This window comes from Eschrichtius robustus, chromosome 11 (genome assembly GCF_028021215.1).
Source record: "Eschrichtius robustus isolate mEscRob2 chromosome 11, mEscRob2.pri, whole genome shotgun sequence".
NCBI lineage: Eukaryota > Metazoa > Chordata > Mammalia > Artiodactyla > Eschrichtiidae > Eschrichtius > Eschrichtius robustus.
Genome location: NC_090834.1, coordinates 23,257,801 through 23,274,648, shown reverse-complemented (window position 1 = coordinate 23,274,648; position 16,848 = coordinate 23,257,801). Strand labels below are relative to the sequence as shown.

The 16,848-nt window shown below is 42.5% G+C and overlaps 1 protein-coding gene and 1 long non-coding RNA gene across 3 annotated transcripts; both read right to left on the bottom strand.

Moving 5' to 3' along the window:
* Positions 1-4,217: 4,217 nt before the first annotated feature.
* On the bottom strand, positions 4,218-6,477 carry LOC137772589 (uncharacterized). 2 transcript variants are annotated; one of them, XR_011075502.1, is made up of 3 exons: positions 6,401-6,477; positions 5,573-5,702; positions 4,218-4,786 (listed from the first exon to the last, which is right to left on the bottom strand). It is a non-coding gene; the product is annotated as an uncharacterized lncRNA (long non-coding RNA). The 2 variants fall into 2 exon arrangements; XR_011075503.1 differs by having other exon boundaries at positions 5,573-5,716; positions 6,401-6,472.
* Positions 6,478-7,400: 923 nt separating this feature from the next.
* C11H11orf52 (chromosome 11 C11orf52 homolog) lies at positions 7,401-14,046 on the bottom strand. Its single transcript, XM_068555313.1, has 4 exons — positions 13,951-14,046; positions 9,248-9,285; positions 8,185-8,243; positions 7,401-7,952 (listed from the first exon to the last, which is right to left on the bottom strand). Exons 1-4 carry the CDS (start codon positions 13,980-13,982, stop codon positions 7,704-7,706), a joined length of 378 nt encoding a protein of 125 aa, XP_068411414.1. The 5' UTR covers positions 13,983-14,046; the 3' UTR covers positions 7,401-7,703.
* Positions 14,047-16,848: the final 2,802 nt, after the last annotated feature.

The following is a 16,848-nucleotide window of genomic DNA, read 5'->3' as shown; positions in this document are numbered from 1 at the left end:
GCCAATGGAGGAAACACTGGCAAACTCATTCATCACTTCTATTAATACAGATAATAACATGTTAGCCTAAGTAAGACTTTGAACCTCAAACAAAACTGTCATTTGGTGAAAATATTGACTGTGACTTCTCCCTGCAGAGAACTAAGAAGTGTGAAATTCACACCTATGTAAAATTTAACACATCTATTATGGGCAATCATTAATGACTATAAGGAAGCAGAAAGGCAGTTTGAATAAACAAATAATTAAAATTGTCAATGGAAATATTTTAAATGACTCTCTGAAATAATTTCTTAGTCTTTTTCTGTTTTCTCACATTAGCAAGTTCCTTGGCAGTAACATATGTTTACAATTTCTATTGCATTTATCTTCAGAGACATCACCATAAATACATACACACAAAAGGGTTCACGTCTACCGGCAAAGGTCCCAAACGTGTCCTGGCTCCTAAACTGCTCTCTTTTGTCTCCAGGCTTTTCTGCCAGTCTGCATCCCTTAATCTTCCTTAGGCAACACATTCATCTTGCTGTTCAACTGCTCAAATGTCTTCAAACACTCCCTTTTCCTAGCATGTCAGATATAGATTCCTCATGCCCAGCTCTTAAGGCCTCCCCCCCCCCCCCACTGCCTATGCTCAGTTCGCAGGCTCTTCACCATTTCATAGATTCACGGGGCTCATTTTCACCTCTATACCTTCGTGACTATCCCTCTGCCTAGAATGCCCCGCACTTCTGCTACTCAAATCTTCACTATGCCTAGTTTAAGTTCCACTTCCTCATGGAACTCCTCTGACCACTCCTGAGTTCGTTAAAATCAAGACAGATCTGATCATAACCTGTCTGGAACACCCACCTCTCAGGTAACCCATGGTGCATCCCTGCCCTTCTTTCAGGTCTCCGCCCAAATGTGTTTATTCTGTTTGGCCTTCTCTGACCACTCTACTTAAAATGATACCACCTCCTCACCTCAGCACTCCCAAACTTCTTTGCCTGGTTTAATTTTATTTTCCTTCCTAACATTCATCACCATCTTGCATACTCTAGATTTACTTGTTTACTTGTTTATTGTCAGCCTCCCTTCTGCCCAGAATGTAAGCTGCATAAGGGCAGGGAGTTTTGTATGTTTTGTTACTGATTTATCTCTAGAACCAAGAATATTCCAAGGCATATAGTAGATGCTTAATAAATATTGGCTTCTTCTCCTTAAAATTCAAAAGTGATAGCATGCTATATACTATATCATTTAGCACTTTATAGTTAATTTAGGAATGTGATTTTTTAATCTCTTTTACTGCATTTCCAAGACAAATGTAAACAATTTCTGGTATTCTTCTATACTTTCCTCTCCTTCACCAATGCAGTCTTTCATTAAACATATATTAAATGTATACTGAGCACCTATTATATACAGCAGGTCCTATTCTTTTAGCAAAAACTTCAAGAAGTCACAGTTACACATAAATACACACACACACAGAAGGGCAAGAAACAAGACTAAAAGAAAGAATAGTAAAAGGAAGACTAGTAAAACAGAGAATCCAACATTAGTATGTGGGGACAGAGTGTACAGGGTGATTGTGACAGACTGAGTGGGGAGAAAAAGGAAAAAAGAGACAGAATGGTGTGAGACTAGAGTAGGATGCTGCCAAAGTAGTCACCAGATGCTAGTGCTTAATATAAACTGTACCAAAGCAGATATGCAAATATATTCTACATGATTTTTTAAAATTCACATTTCAAACGTTATCTGCCAAGTATCCTGTGGGTAAAATCAGATTAGGACTAGCGCCATCTGGTGGGTATTTTGGAAGTGACCCTGAGTTTCTCTCAGTAAAAACACTGTAAATGCCCCCATGTCTCTGGACTGCCATTCATAATGTGTTACGGTTCCACATGACTAATTATACTACCGTGAAATAATCTTTCTGCAGGACCCTGGGTCTCGTTGCAAGAGGTAGCCAGATTTCTACCAAGGACCTTCCTATCTCCCAGTTGATGTCCCTCTGCCTTCTGAAGGATGTATACAAAATCTGACACTGCAATTCTTCTTTTAAAAAGTAACTTATCACTTAAAATGTTCACATCCTTTGACTTAGCATTCTACTTCTGGAACTCTATCCTGAGGGAAAAAAAGTCTTAAATGAGAAAATCAATTAGTTTTTTACAAGGCGGGGAGGGGAACCTGAAAGTCCAACAACAAAGGAATGGTCAAGAAAATTACAGCCATAACAAAAAGAATAAAATACCTAGGAATAAACCTACCTAGGGAGACAAAAGACCTGTATGCAGAAAACTATAAGACACTGTTGAAAGAAATTAAAGATGATACCAACAGATGGAGAGATATACCATGTTCTTGGATTGGAAGAATCAATATTGTGAAAATGACTATACTACCCAAAGCAATCTACAGATTCAATGCAATCCCTATCAAATTACCAATGGCATTTTTACAGAACCAGAAAAAAAAATCTTAAAATTTGTATGGAGACACAAAAGACGCCGAATAGCCAAAGCTGTCTTGAGGGAAAAAAACAGAGCTGGAGGAATCAGACTCCCTGACTTCAGACTATACTACAAAGCTACAGTAACCAAGACAATATGGCACTGGCACAAAAACAGAAATATAGATCAATGGAACAGGATAGAAAGTCCAGAGATAAACCCACGCACCTATGGTCAACTAATCTATGACAAAGGAGGCAGGGATATACAATGGAGAAAAGACAGTCTCTTCAATAAGTGGTGCTGGGAACACTGGACAGCTACATGTAAAAGAATGAAGTTAGAACACTCCCTAACACCAGACACAAAAATAAACTCAAAATGGATTCGAGACCTAAATGTAAGATCGGACACCATAAACTCTTAGAGGAAAACATAGGAAGAACACTCTTTGACATAAATCACAGCAAGATCTTTTTTGATCCACCTCCTAGAGTAATGGAAATAAAAACAAAAAATAAACAAATGGGACCTAATGAAACTTTAAAGCTTTTGCAAAGCAAAGGAAACTATAAACAAGATGAAAAGACAACCCTCAGAGTGGGAAAAAGTATTTGCAAACGAATCAATGGACAAAGGATTAATCTCCAAAATATATAAACAGCTCATGCAGCTCAATATTTAAAAAAAAACAACCCAATCAAAAAATGGGCAGAAGACCTAAATAGACATTTCTCCAAAGAGGACATACAGATGGCTGAGAAGCACATGAAAAACTGCTCAACATCACTAATTATTAGAGAAATGCAAATCAAAACTACAATGAGGTATCACCTCACACCAGTTAGAATGGGCATCATCAGAAAATCTACAAACAACAAATGCTGGAGAGGGTGTGGAGAAAAGGGAACCCTCTTGCACTGCTGGTGGGAATGTAAATTGATACAGCCACTATGGAGAACAGTATGGAGGTTCCTTAAAAAACAAAAAATAGAATTACCATATGACCCAGCAATCCCACTACTGGGTATATACCCAGAGAAAACCACAATTCAAAAAGACACATGCACCCCAATGTTCATTGCAGCACTATTTACAATAGCCAGGTCATGGAAGCAACCTAAATGCCCATCAACAGACGAATGGATAAAGAAATGTGGTACATATATACAATGGAATATTACTCAGCCATAAAAAGGAACAAAATTGGGTCATTTGTAGAGATGTGGATGAATCTGGAGACTGTCATACAGAGTGAAGTAAGTCAGAAAGAGAAAAACAAATATCGCATATTAACGCATATATGTGGAACCTAGAAAAATGGTACAGATGAACTGGTTTGCAGGGCAGAAATAGAGACACAGATGTAGAGAACAAACGTATGGACACCAAGGGGGGAAAGCAGCGGTGGGTGGGGTTGGTGGTGTGATGAATTGGGAGATTGGCATTGACATGTATACACTGATGTGTATAAAATGGATGACTAATAAGAGCCTGCTGTATAAAAAAATAAAATAAAATTCAAAAGAAAAAATAAAACAACAAAAAAAGAAAATTACAGCCATTATAATGTCTACCAAGCATTTGTGTCCATATGAAAACAAATATTTTAACAATTTCATATTAACAAACATTAAGCCAGAAAAAGCAAAAGGCAAAAGTATGTGCATAATATGATCTCAAATATGTAAATAATATACATAGAAAAAAGACAAGAAGAAAATATTCTAAAATATTAACAGGATTGCTTCTCATTGGGAAGATTATGTTTTTAAAAAAATCATGGTTTGCACTATTTCCCAAATGCTGTATAATTCACATACATTATTTCCTTTTTTTTTTTTTTTTTTTGGCTGCACCATGCAGCACACAGCATCTCAGTTCCCCGACCAGGGATCAAACCCATGCCTCCTGCAGTGGAAGCATGCAGTCCTAACCACTGGACCACCAGGGAATTCCCACGTACATTATTTCTATAACAAATGTTATTGAAATCTTTTAAACAATCCATATGTTCTGATTAATTGCTAGAAATTTTCAACCTCTGCCTGATTTTATTAATTCCAGAAAAAGATAATAAATCAAGTGAGCCAGAATTTCCACAAGAAGGGGAGGCTAGAAAAGAAAGCAAATATATTACAATTTTGTTCCAGGATCTGAGTCCTGATGGAGAAATCCCCCAGTTGTCGAGCTGTACTGAAATTCCATTAACGTCATCACACTCCTCTCAATGGTACACCAGAAACTTACAGAGGGCTCTGCTGGTAGCAGGGGGTTACAGAATCTCTTAACCACTTGGGTACCCATCTTCAGAGTCCCTAGAAGAGCTGGATCAGGGCCACCTTAAAATAGGAAGAGAAAGATCTATGCAAAAATACAGGTCAAGAAAAAAATTCCAAAAGTTAAACCAATTTAGAGGGGTCAGGTTCCTGCCCCAAGCCTACCCATTTAAGTCACCTGGAAGTATGAAAAAAATAGGACCCCGGTGAGCAGGAAATCCAGCCCAAGATAGTATAATTACAACAGGGCTATCCCGGTGGCATTTTTAATACTAATCACTTAGGTTTTAATAGCAGTAAGTAAAGACAAATGCTTCCCTATCAGTCAAGCAAGAATGCATTTTCCTTCCTCCCTAAATGTATCAGTCTGTTGACAGAATTAATCAATAAACAATCTATAATAGAAATAGAAAAGAGTTTTATTTGAGCCAACCTGAGGACTATAGCCCAGAGATAGCCTCTCAAATAACTCTAAGGAACTGCTCTGGAGAAGCATGGTCTTCAGCACAGTTTTAAATCTTGTCAGAACAAAGAACATCAAACAAATCAGAGATTCATTCCTTCAGTCTTTCAAACAAACAGATCAGCATGTACACAGCAAGTCAGTACGGCCTTGGCACCTGGGAAGGGAGTCTTATCATCAAAGGAGTAGCAGCATTGGTGTCCCAGGAAGGGAGGCATTTAATCTTTACTTTTAACATGGCTATTCTTTACTTCTAGTCAAGGCACCCTTTTCTATAATGATTAAAGCAGATGTACAATGTATGTTTGATAAGCCACAAACAGGCTGTTTTAGTTAGCACAAAATTCAAGGTAAACCATGTATTAGCCAGAATGACTTTCCCATACCTCAATATGTGAAAATTTCTTCCATTAAGTCACAGACCATAGGAAGGATTCTGAAGACAATGAGGAGAAATAACCGGGAGCTCTGCTTCTGGCTCACTGTTCCCTTCATCCTCAGGAATTCAGTTTTAACCTAGAAAGGCAGCACTTACATTCCAAGGCAGAAATGTTTATAAGGCACTTGAAGTTTATAAAGTGCTATCACCTATATCAACTTATGTGACCAGCATAGTAAACAACCCTTGGAAAGCGAGTTCATTTTATTACCCCCAGCTGACAGGAAACAGGCTAGTGTGTTGTTCTGCCAATTAGTAGTGCAGGCAGTGTTCTAGCCACCTCTTCTGAATCCACTTGCACTAAATCTGTGCCAGAGAACAGGCCTAGAATGGTGCCTAGCGGTGGTGGTGAAGATGATGGTGACAGGCAACATTTGCCCACATACTATGAACTCTTCCAAGGGCTTTAAATTCTCACAAATACTCTAAGTGGTTGATGCTATTATTTCCAACTATTTTTTGCGCTGTGATTCCATTTTTCAGTACTCTATCCATCTTAAGGAATCTCCCCTCTCAGGAACAAACCCAGGGGCCACCGTATTTGCGGAGGATGGTGTGCAGCTTGAGAACGGGAAGTCTTCAAGCTCCGAAAGTCTGAATCAAGAACTGCACACTAAGAACCTGAAAAGCTTGGAGAGGGTTCGGAACCTGAAACTTCCACCTCCTTCTTCCCACCACACTCTCGCCCCTCCGTTTGTCCCCAGTTCTGGTCTGGAAGCTCAACCGGTGGTAATAATACTTTCCAGGTAGGTACCCGCCACCTTTCAGCACCTACCTCTTAAATCGTCGATGTGTGGTTCCGCCTTTCTGTCCCCAGCCCTTCTGAGCACGGCCTCCTCCTGCTATAGCGTCGCCTCTGCTTGCCCGCTGCCATGGTGACGGCGGAGGCCGGCCCGGACCGGTCCCGCCTCCAGCCAGCCGGAGCCAGCCCTGGTCCAGCTCCGCCCCCTGCTCCGCCCCCTGCCGGCTCAGACCCCGCCCCCTGCTTTCCAGCCCCGCCTCCTAATGGCCCTGAGCACAACCTCTGCGGGCCTTCACCCCGTCTCTTGCCGGCCCGGACCCCGCCTCCCGATTGCCAGAACCGCGTCCCCTGCCCGTCTAGACCTGTCTCTCGCTGGCTTGGACCCTGTCTCCTGATAGCCAGAACCCCGTCCCTCGGCCCGGAGCCCGCCTCCTGCCGGCCCCGACCCCGCCCTGGGAGCTCTGCCTTTTGTACATGGGAACCTGCCTCCAGTCCGTGCAAACTACTGCTTCCGGGGCTCTACTCCGGCCGCACCCGGTAGTGCGGCAGAAAGTGGCTGGCCTTCCCTACTACCCTGAGGCTGAGTGAGACCCGCTGTGCTTCGAAGAGCCCACAGACCTCCACCCAAGAAAACACACCAGGCATGTTCCTTATGCGATTTATTGATCCTAACGGCTCTGCACCCGCGAGAGAAAACAGTCCAGCTAAAGGGAGTTTCTGGGCCTTGCAGTGCTGTCAACATCTGTGACTTGACGTCCTTGTAATGGATGGTCAGAAAACGCTTGCTCCATGCCTCAGCCCCTTCCCTCATTTGTTCGTGTAGGTCTGGGACCCTTGACCCAGCCACTGAGGAAATTGCCCAAGCCAGCCCTAGAAGCTGTGTACAAGAGCTCTGAATGCTTTCCAGAGCACCTCTTCTTCTTCAGCTTTGGCGTTTAAGGTGTGTAGGAGGGATACCATCAAATTAACTCCAACAAAATCGGCTCAAGTGCAGATGCTTCAAGGGTAACCTGTTCCCTCTGCACTTTTCTAGAGAGCAGGAACAAAGGTAGGGGGCAAAACCCTACCTTCCCGCACACTCAGCCTAGCCCTCTCATTTTGTAGAACTCCATCCACCCCCAGGTAACCCAAATACAACCCCAAGCTAATGGTGGCAAATAAGAGATAGGCTTAGGGAGAGCGCAAGACTGGGGCCCTCAATTCCAGGGGCTCTGTAGGTCTTTAAGCCTAAAACGTGTCCGCCATCCCTGGGCTGCCAGCCAGTCCCCCAAAGCAGTAGATTCTCCCCACAGCCATAGTGGTGAAATGATGCAAACAGGTCCCTCCTCCCCAGGGCTCATACTAGGGTCCCGTTCTTGCTGTCATAGCGGGGTGTGGACTGGGGGAAGTAAAGGGTCGCATACTCTGTAGCATTTTCTAGCTGTAGGTGCTTCACCTCCTGGGCAGAGCGTGTCTGGGTTAGGCTGCACACTTGAATGTCTGCATAGTGTAAGCTGCTCTCCTCCGACCTGAGGCCTTGACTCCTCTCCTGAGACACAGGCTGCTTTAACACCTGCTCATACGTACGTCCCGTTGGATCATGGCCCTGAGAGAAATGGACAGCATTAAGGGAGATTCTTGACTTGGTTTTGCCCCTCACCTCCAACGCAGGGTCTGTTAAATGACACTTTGCTTTGCTGCTTTGGGGGATGGAGGAAGATGGGCAGGACCAGAAACTTCTACAGATAACTGAGATGTTTCTGTCCCAGGATGGAAAAGCTGAGTCCTGGGATCCCATGTCTGAGCAACCTCCTGGAAGGGACGGAGGTTGTCATTACCTTTGTGCCATTCTGTTGCTGCTGCTGCTGCTGCTTTAATGTCCGTCTTGCTTGGCTCCCTGAGAGGAAGAAATCCGACTTAAATCCATTTTCTCTTCCTGTCTCTACTGAGATTGCCTTCTTCAAATCTCTGTGAAATTATTATGGTGGGCTTCTAACTAATCTCCCTGCCTCTGCTCTCATCTCTTACTTCTACCATTCCCACAAACTCCTTAGCAGAGTATACAATCTGGCTCTTTCACAATCTGCCCGTAATATCTTCCATCCTAATTTTTCACTGGCCCCTAACATAGTTCAACAGGCATATGTTGAGAGCCCATTGTATGCCAGGCTCTGTGCCACATTCTAGGGATAGAAGGATGAGTAGGCTGTTTTCTCCTCTGCAGGGGAGCTTGCAGTCTACGCGGGGAGACAAGTAAACAGACTATTACAGGGCAATATGGTAAGAGCTCAGCTACACCAAACATTTGGTCACTTTCCATAAAGTCGCTCTCTTCTCTTGTCTTTCTTTTCTCTGCATGAGATAATTCCCTGGCCTAAAATACCCTCTCCTCTCTGCTCCTCTTCCAACTTGTGAACTTGCTATTATTCCTTCAACATCGGTGTTTTCTCCCCTTCTCTCACAGCATGAATATGGTGCTGCTGGGAGCACTCGTATCAATACGTGGTATTACGGTTACTTGTTAACGTGTATCTCTTTCTCAAACTTGATTTTCAGTTCCTCTAGGGCCGAGACCATGTGCCCTTCCTCTTGTGCCTCTCTGCCTCCTTGGAATCCTGCCTAGTGCTTCACATACAATATAAGGGTTCAATAAATTTTTGCTGGATGAATGAAAGAATGAGCAACCAACCTTGCCACTCTTAGATAATGGAAAGGATGAGACTCAGAGTTTCAGAGCTGGTCTTGAGCACAGTAACGTAACGATTCTCTTTGGTGTACTATCTCCCTTTAGCCGTCCCCCACCTTATGCCCCTTCTAAAGACACTGGTTCTCTTATCTTCTTTTCTCAAATTTGCACTCCCCCTAGCATCCCCCCCCTCCCCCCCCCCCAACGCCCATTACCCATTTTCTTTTTCCTCTGGAAAGTTGATGGGCAGCTCCTGTGAAAGGAAAAACAGATCACTCATGTGTAAAAGCCTGGCCTGTATCTTCCCTCCTTCATCATTTGCTCTGTGGTCCCCTTAGCATTCTGGTAGGATGACCTTCCCTCACCTCCCTCTAACAAAGATTCACCCTGAGCCAGCCCCAAAGCATTTATCAAGGGTACCATACCTCTCCCAAAGGGCTGGTTCTGGAAGGTGGAGTGGTACAACTGACATAACCAAACCCAAAATACAGACTCAGGCAACCAGGCGCTACATGCCAGGGATGTAGCTGAGTTGAGGGCTATTCTGGGATTGTCTAACAGGCTAATCCCAGCAGAGGGTAAGGGAAACTGGCCAAATAATGGGATATTCCTGGATTCAGAGACCCTCTTGCTTCTCCTCTGGTGTCTGTCCTTCAGGGTCTCTGCCAACCTGGGGTTCTCATTCTGGGAGTCACAGAAACTGCCACAACCAGGGCTGACTAATTAGAGCCCTGCACAGCCCTTTCCTAACAGGTGACCTCCCGCCCTGCTTCTTTGTCCTTGTTTTTAATTAACACAGAAAGTGAAAGACGTTTAACCTTTAACATCCAGAGCACAGGAAGCTCTGAATTTGGTGAGTGACTCAGCTACGCTGCCCTCCCTGCAGGACAGACCTCTTATACTAATTTCTGAGCCCCTGGTGTCCCCGATGGAGCCAGTGTGTCTATGTGATTGTCAACTGTTTGATGGCCAGAGAAACAACACTTGTCTGAGGAAATAGGCTGAATAGTTTGTGGCTTACTCCAGATGTTTTTCTTGCCCGTACATTTCCAACTGTAACAGAGCCAACCCTATTTGTCTGACTTCTGTCTCCCCAAGGAAGTTTCCTTCTTTTGCTAATTAAAAAGAAAGGGGGGGGGGGACTTCTAAATCATGTTCATTTTACTAATGTAGAAAAAGCAGGATTTTTCCACACATATCTGACAGAGGTTTGTGTTTTGGTTTGATTTTTGGTTTTAATGCAGCTTGCTGAGCTGAGAGCAGTTTGAGTCTCCATTTGAACTCTAGAGGTGGTTCAGAAGAAAAGCTTTGAAACTATTTCTGGGTCTTTCTACTTCCTCTTCTTCCACTTTAGCTCTTCCTTTCTTTTACCACTGCCTAGTCATAGCCTAATCCTAGCCTCTAATTCCTTGCCCCTGGTCACTACTGTGTTCCTACTTACTTCTACTTAAACAGATAAAGAGAATATTAATTCTAAAATAATGTAGATTTGGGTGGCTCAATTTTAGTGAACAGAGCCTGTTCCCACGTTGGATGTTGCGCAATGCCTGGACCCGACCCAAATGGAATATTCGGTTAGACTCGCGGGTGATGATAGGATTTTATGTTTAGCCCAGAATTAAGGAAACCAAATGGGCGCTCTCCTATATTGGTAGTAGGAATAAAAATTGGTGCAGTCTTTCTAGAATGCAATTGGCAATAAGTATAAGGAGCCTTAAACATAAATGTGTGTGCCCTCTGATGTAGCAGTTCTAAGCAATAGTCAGACAGGTGCAAATATGGATGCTCATTGTAGCATTATTTATAATTGCAAAAAATAGGAAATATCCTAAATGTCCAACATTGGGAACTAACTAAATGAATGGCATCTCCAATCAATGGAACATTCTACATCAATTTAAGAGAGATGTTATGTTGGAAGAACACCTAATAGCATGGAAAATTTTCCTCTTTATTAAGATAATAAAAAGGTAATATGTTTTGGGATAAAAACTATGCATACAGGCATTTAAAAAGGATTACATGGAAATACACTAAAAGGTTCCTGTCATCTCTGGATGCTTATATTTATGGTTGTTTCTTATTTTCTCCTCTTTGGTGCTTTCCAAATTTTCTACAGTGAATGTGTATTACTTTTGTAATCAGAAAAAAAAAATTTTAAATAGAAATCTCAATTGTCAGAGTGTCTAAGTTTCTGAAGTTTATTGAGATAATGAGAAATAGAGAAGAACAATATTTATCCAGTCCTACTAATATTTTAAGAGGAAAAAATATATTTTGGTTAGAATATCTGGTGCAGTGTTTCTAGACAGGCTCTAGAGTCTGATTGACGGTGTCAGACTGGCTCTATGACCTTTAGCAAGTTTTTTACTTCATTAGGCTTCCATTTTCATTTTATTTATTTTATTTATTTAAAAATTTTTGGCCACGCCACATGGCATGCAGGATCTTGGTTCCCTGACCAGGGATCTATCCCAGGCCCTCAGCAGTGAAAGCGCTGAGTCCTAACCACTGGACCGCCAAGGAATTCCCTCCATTTTCTTATTAATAAAATGAAGATAATAATAGAACTTAAAACTCATGGGATTATTGTAAAATTTAAATAAAATAATAAATGTAAAATACTCAGCTAGGTGCCTGGCATATAATGAGTGTCAGTCAAAGCTGACTACTATGACTACCACCATCCGAGGAAGAAATAACCAAAAATGAAAACTATGAAGACTTGGGAAGAAAGGGAGTGAAAGATGCTTTACACCCCCTTCTCTGGAAGTTTTTATGTTTCTAGATGTCCCATGTCTATAGGACATCTCAGAGTTTAAAAAGTGCTGTTCTCATTTTATAGATGGGCCAACTAAGGCCCTAGAACTTTGGTATCTTACTCAAGAAGGCAAGAACCAAATTTCCTATTATTGCGATGTCTTCTGCCTCTATCACCATGCCTGATACACATAGGCGTTCAATAGAATATTTGTTTAATAAATGAATGAGTAGTAGGAACAGGACTTGAATCCAATGTACTGACTCCAAATTATATGTGCTTTTCAATGTACCTCACCTATCTCTCTAAACATAATGATACTTTATTCATAAACAGGACACCCTCAAGACAGATGCAGGCATGGAGTGGTAGAGCTAAGAAGGTAGTAGACAGGGGGCTTCCCTGGTGGCGCAGTGGTTGAGAATCTGCCTGCCAATGCAGGGGACACGGGTTCGAGCCCTGGTCTGGGAAGATCCCACATGCCACGGAGCAACTGGGCCCGTGAGCCACAATTACTGAGCCTGCGCGTCTGGAGCCTGTGCTCCGCAACAAGAGAGGCCGCGACAGTGAGAGGCCCGCGCACCGTGATGAAGAGTGGCCCCCGCTTGCCGCAACTAGTGAAAGCCCTCGCACAGAAACGAAGACCCAACACAGCCTAAATAAATTAATTAATTAATATTAAAAAAAAAAAAAAAAAAAAGAAGGTGGTAGGCAGGATAAAACTAGGCCCAGGGGTTTATAGCGTTAAAAAGAAACAACAGGCCGGGACTTCCCTGGTGATCCGGTGGTTAGGACTCCGCACTTCCACCGCACAGGGCATGGGTTCTTCGATCCCTGGTCGGGGAACTAAGATCCCACATGCCAAGTGCAGTGCGGCCAAAAAATTAAAAAAAAAAAAAAAAAAAGAAACAACAGACCTCAAATGGTGTTGCTTGTGCTAAGCTCATACCACCAAACCATGGCTTAATACTTAGCCTAACTGGAGTTTCAACCTTCCCCAGGAATGTAGTCTTAAACGGTCAGTTTGGAATTTTCTGGTCAGCATCAATGAGATAATCTGCCACATAGACCTTTTCCATCGCCCAAAGGAAGATGAGGTCATCTGCTCTTCCCTTGATCCCTTCCCCCTGCTGCCTGTAAAAGCCTTTCATTTTGTACCGCTCCTCGGAGCTCCTTTCTACTTGCTAGATGAGGTGCTGCCCCATTCATGAACTGTTCAATGAAGCCAATTAAATTTTTTTAATTTACTTGGTTGAATTTCTGTTACTTAACAACAGTGATGACAATCCTGGGAAAGAACAATAAAGACAATATGATTCATTTATTGTGAGGCTTTCACATATAATCGGCTCTTCAAGTCCGTGATCTAAACAACACAGGTTGTGTTATCTACATATGACATATGAGGAAAAAGAGAAGTTACAGAATTTGCCTAAGGTCACACAGCAAACAAGTGTGAAAGTTAGATTCAAATATTGCACGGATATTCTCCTTCTCATTTCTGCCCTTTTATTTTTTATTTTTCTTTTATTATTATTATTATTTTTTTTACTTCTACCTTTTTACATAAACACTTCTCCAAAGTTGATTTGCTTGATTCAGGAGGCAGTATTATGGCGTGATTAGAAGTATGGGCTTTGAAGTCAGATAAACTTGGGTTGGAATCTTGGTTTGTTCGCTCACTAGCCATGTGACCCCAGACAAATTAGTTAACGTCTCTGAATCTCAGCTTCTTAGCTGTAAACTGGGAGAAGGAGTAAGACCACCTCCCTCAGAATTGTTGGGAAAATTAAATGAGATTATAAAGTTCCAAATGCAACAATTATTACCATTATCTGGAGGAGAAAGGAAGAGAATAAAAGGAAAGAGGAGGCAGAGGAAGACAAAGAGAAAAAATGTCAATTTACCATTCCAGCCCTGTCCTGGCCGTTGGACAGACAGCTGGCTTGGCTGTTTTTTGAGGTTTCCTGAAAGGAGGGAGCAGAGAAGGGGTGCTGCTCTGGTGTTGGCCCCTGGAGGTGCCACGTGGAGGAGGTGCTATTTGGAGAAGGTGACAGTGGGAAATTGGCAAAGCACTAGCTGCAGGCTCTCTCTTATCCTTGGGGCCTTCATGTCCACCAACAGAGACCTGACCCTCCGACCTTTCCCCCTACTCACCAGCTTCCCCCGCAGCAGAGCCGGTTTCCCATGGTGCTCTGTCTCCCGGGGAGCCCAGCTGTTTTGCTACAGATAGAGGCTTGTGCATTTCCTGGTTCCCGGTTCAGCTTTCAGTAGCAGCTCCCAGGGAGTCTCCGTCAGGGTCAGATTTCAACCTAACAGGTTGGACTTCGGAAGCCACCTGCTGGAAAGATTCCCAGGTGACTGCTCCCAGCCAAACGGTAGGGGAACACACACGGGCTCCAGGTGAGAGCAATCTCACCTTCGGGATTTGGAGCTACTTGGATGAAGCGTTAACTTTGAGCTTCAAGCTTCAGTGAGAAGAAACCTGAGACAGAAAAGGGCTCTGGGTTTCCATAGGAAATGTTTCTCTGCTACTTCACACTGTCATTGAAATGTATCGTCTATAATAAAGAGTCTTACCTATGTTTCCCCAGCACTACGCAGGTCTAATTGAGTTTCACTTTCAAGGTAATCGGTGTCAGTCTCTTATTATCCTTGTCCAGAATCTGGGTTTGAATACTGGACTCTTTTGGAAACTAAAATTTAGGGAAATGTATTCCTTTTGTATTCTCCCTTGCTATTGGAATTAATGTGGACAAATCACTTTTTTCTAGGACTGTAAAAATGGAGGGCTGAACTCATTACTTAATCCCCTTTCTGGTCAAAAATCATATGATTCTATGATTGGAATGGTCTCAGCACTTCTTAACCACTCACTTCCCCATCCCCAGTAGAGAACTACGGAATCTCCATTTAATCTCAACTCAGCTTCTCCTCCAGTGACCTGAAGCTGGACTCATTCCACACTCCCTGGCAACTAGGATGCAGTTGAGCAAATTCCTCTGTAGAAAATAGGGGCTCTAGGAGACTTTGTGGAACCCGTATGGCTTGTCTTCAGTGTTCCCACCCCCTCTTCAGTGTCTTGTTCAGATGCCCAGTTATTTGTGTGTCCCTTATGGATGTTCAGGACCCAGCACTCAGCCCTGTACTCCACAGAGAGTACCCTGGATGCTTCATTCCTCCCCATCTTCTTTCCTTATGAAAAATGGAGATAATAAGAGTCACAGCCTTGTAGGATTGTGGTGAAGATTAAATGAGATAATGTATATAAAACTCTAGTCCAGGGCCTGGCACACGGGACCCTCTCAGTAAGTCCTGGCTATTGTTATTATTATTACTTCTTGTTCTCAGCTACTTGTTAGACGGTAAAGCATCTTACTTTATTGTCTGGTGATGGATCATTGCACTAGCCTCTTCTTTCATGGCCGTGCTTCTCCCTGGCAATCCATTCTGTACTCTACCATTAACTGTATTCTTTTCATCCTGTTACCCAAACTTCTCAGCTTGGCACTCAAAGCCCTCCACAATCTCGGTCCCTTTCTAGCTGCTTTCTCTAATTTAAAGAAAAAATTTAAAGGAAAACATGTGACATTTTTATATAACCAGAAATTCCAAAGGAACCAACACTGTGTTGTGGTAGCCAGAAAATCTGATATACCCAAAGCACCATTAGTAGAAGTCCAGAGTGATAAACAACGGTATTGATTATTCCACTGAAGTCTGTACCAGTCAGTCCATGATTGGAATAATAATTTTAGGTTTACATGTTGAATTTCAAGTTACAGTGTCAAGAGGCAGTGTGTTCAAGAGAAAGTTGTCTGAGTTCTAAGTGGTATGGAAAGTCCTATAAAATATGGTTAAAAGAAGGATTGCATTTATTTTCTGGACATAACCTGAACCAATGGGCAGAAGTTACTGAAATGCAGATTTTGGATCAACGGAAGGAAGAATTTGTAACAGATGTGTCCAAAAAGAAAATGAAATGGGCTCCCTTATGAAGTTCTAAGCTCTCGGTCACTGAAAATGTCCCAGAAGTTGGCTAATAATCTTCAAAGTATTTGAATGGGATGGGGATTTGGACAAAATCAGAGGTTTCAAATTTTTTTCTAGCTAAGGAACCCTTTCTTTTAAATGAATCTCATGTAAAAATTCCAACTGCGAAACAGATCAAAGTGAAGCTGTTCTGGTTGAAGTCGGAATAGGATCCTTTTACAATTCTTTTTCTTCTCAGCTAGACGTTAAGATTCCTAAGAGTAGACAACCAAGGAGCATAGTTTTAAATTTATATTTACAATGTATAACCTCATAGTATATTACTTGGGGTTTAATAAATATTTGTTGAATGAGTGAACAAAAGAATACATCAATAGTTATTTCTCTAAGGCATGCTTTAATTTTTAGTAGATGGCAATCCTTTAACCAAGAATTGTATTCTTCAAGTGAGGGTTCTTATCCTGGGGGTCCACTGATTCCCTAAGAGGGGCATATGAATGGATCTCAAGAGCTGTGTGAACCTATTCAAATTGTATGCCAAATTTCGGAGCATGTGTGTTTTTCTGGTAAGAGGATCTGTTGCTTTTGTCAGATTTTTCAAGAGGGTCCATAAAAAAAGTTAAGAATCAACCACTTTAATGGAAGAATTTCCGACGTCCATCACAACCTAGGAAAAGATATATTTGGGGGCGGGGAGGTCTTCTGGACACTCCTCAAAGCATACATATGCATGTTCTCTTGATTACAGAGAGTAATTAAGAGGTCAACCCCCCACCCCCTCCACCCCCCAGGCTTTCCTGAATACATCATACCCCTAGTATTAAGACTCTACTTCCAAAGGAAGTTTCCCTGGCCATAACCACCATACCAATAACCCTAGCTCCCCTGCATTTAGACTTGGATTGGATGGAGTGATGCAGCGATTCCTCTCTTTGGGATGTTTCAAGGTTAGAAACAAATGCTTTCTCTCATAGGCAGAGGGTGGGGAGACTTTGTGATTCAGTGACAATGGCAGAGGCTTCTGTGTCTGTGCCCCTGTGTCTGCATACTCGATCCCTCAGA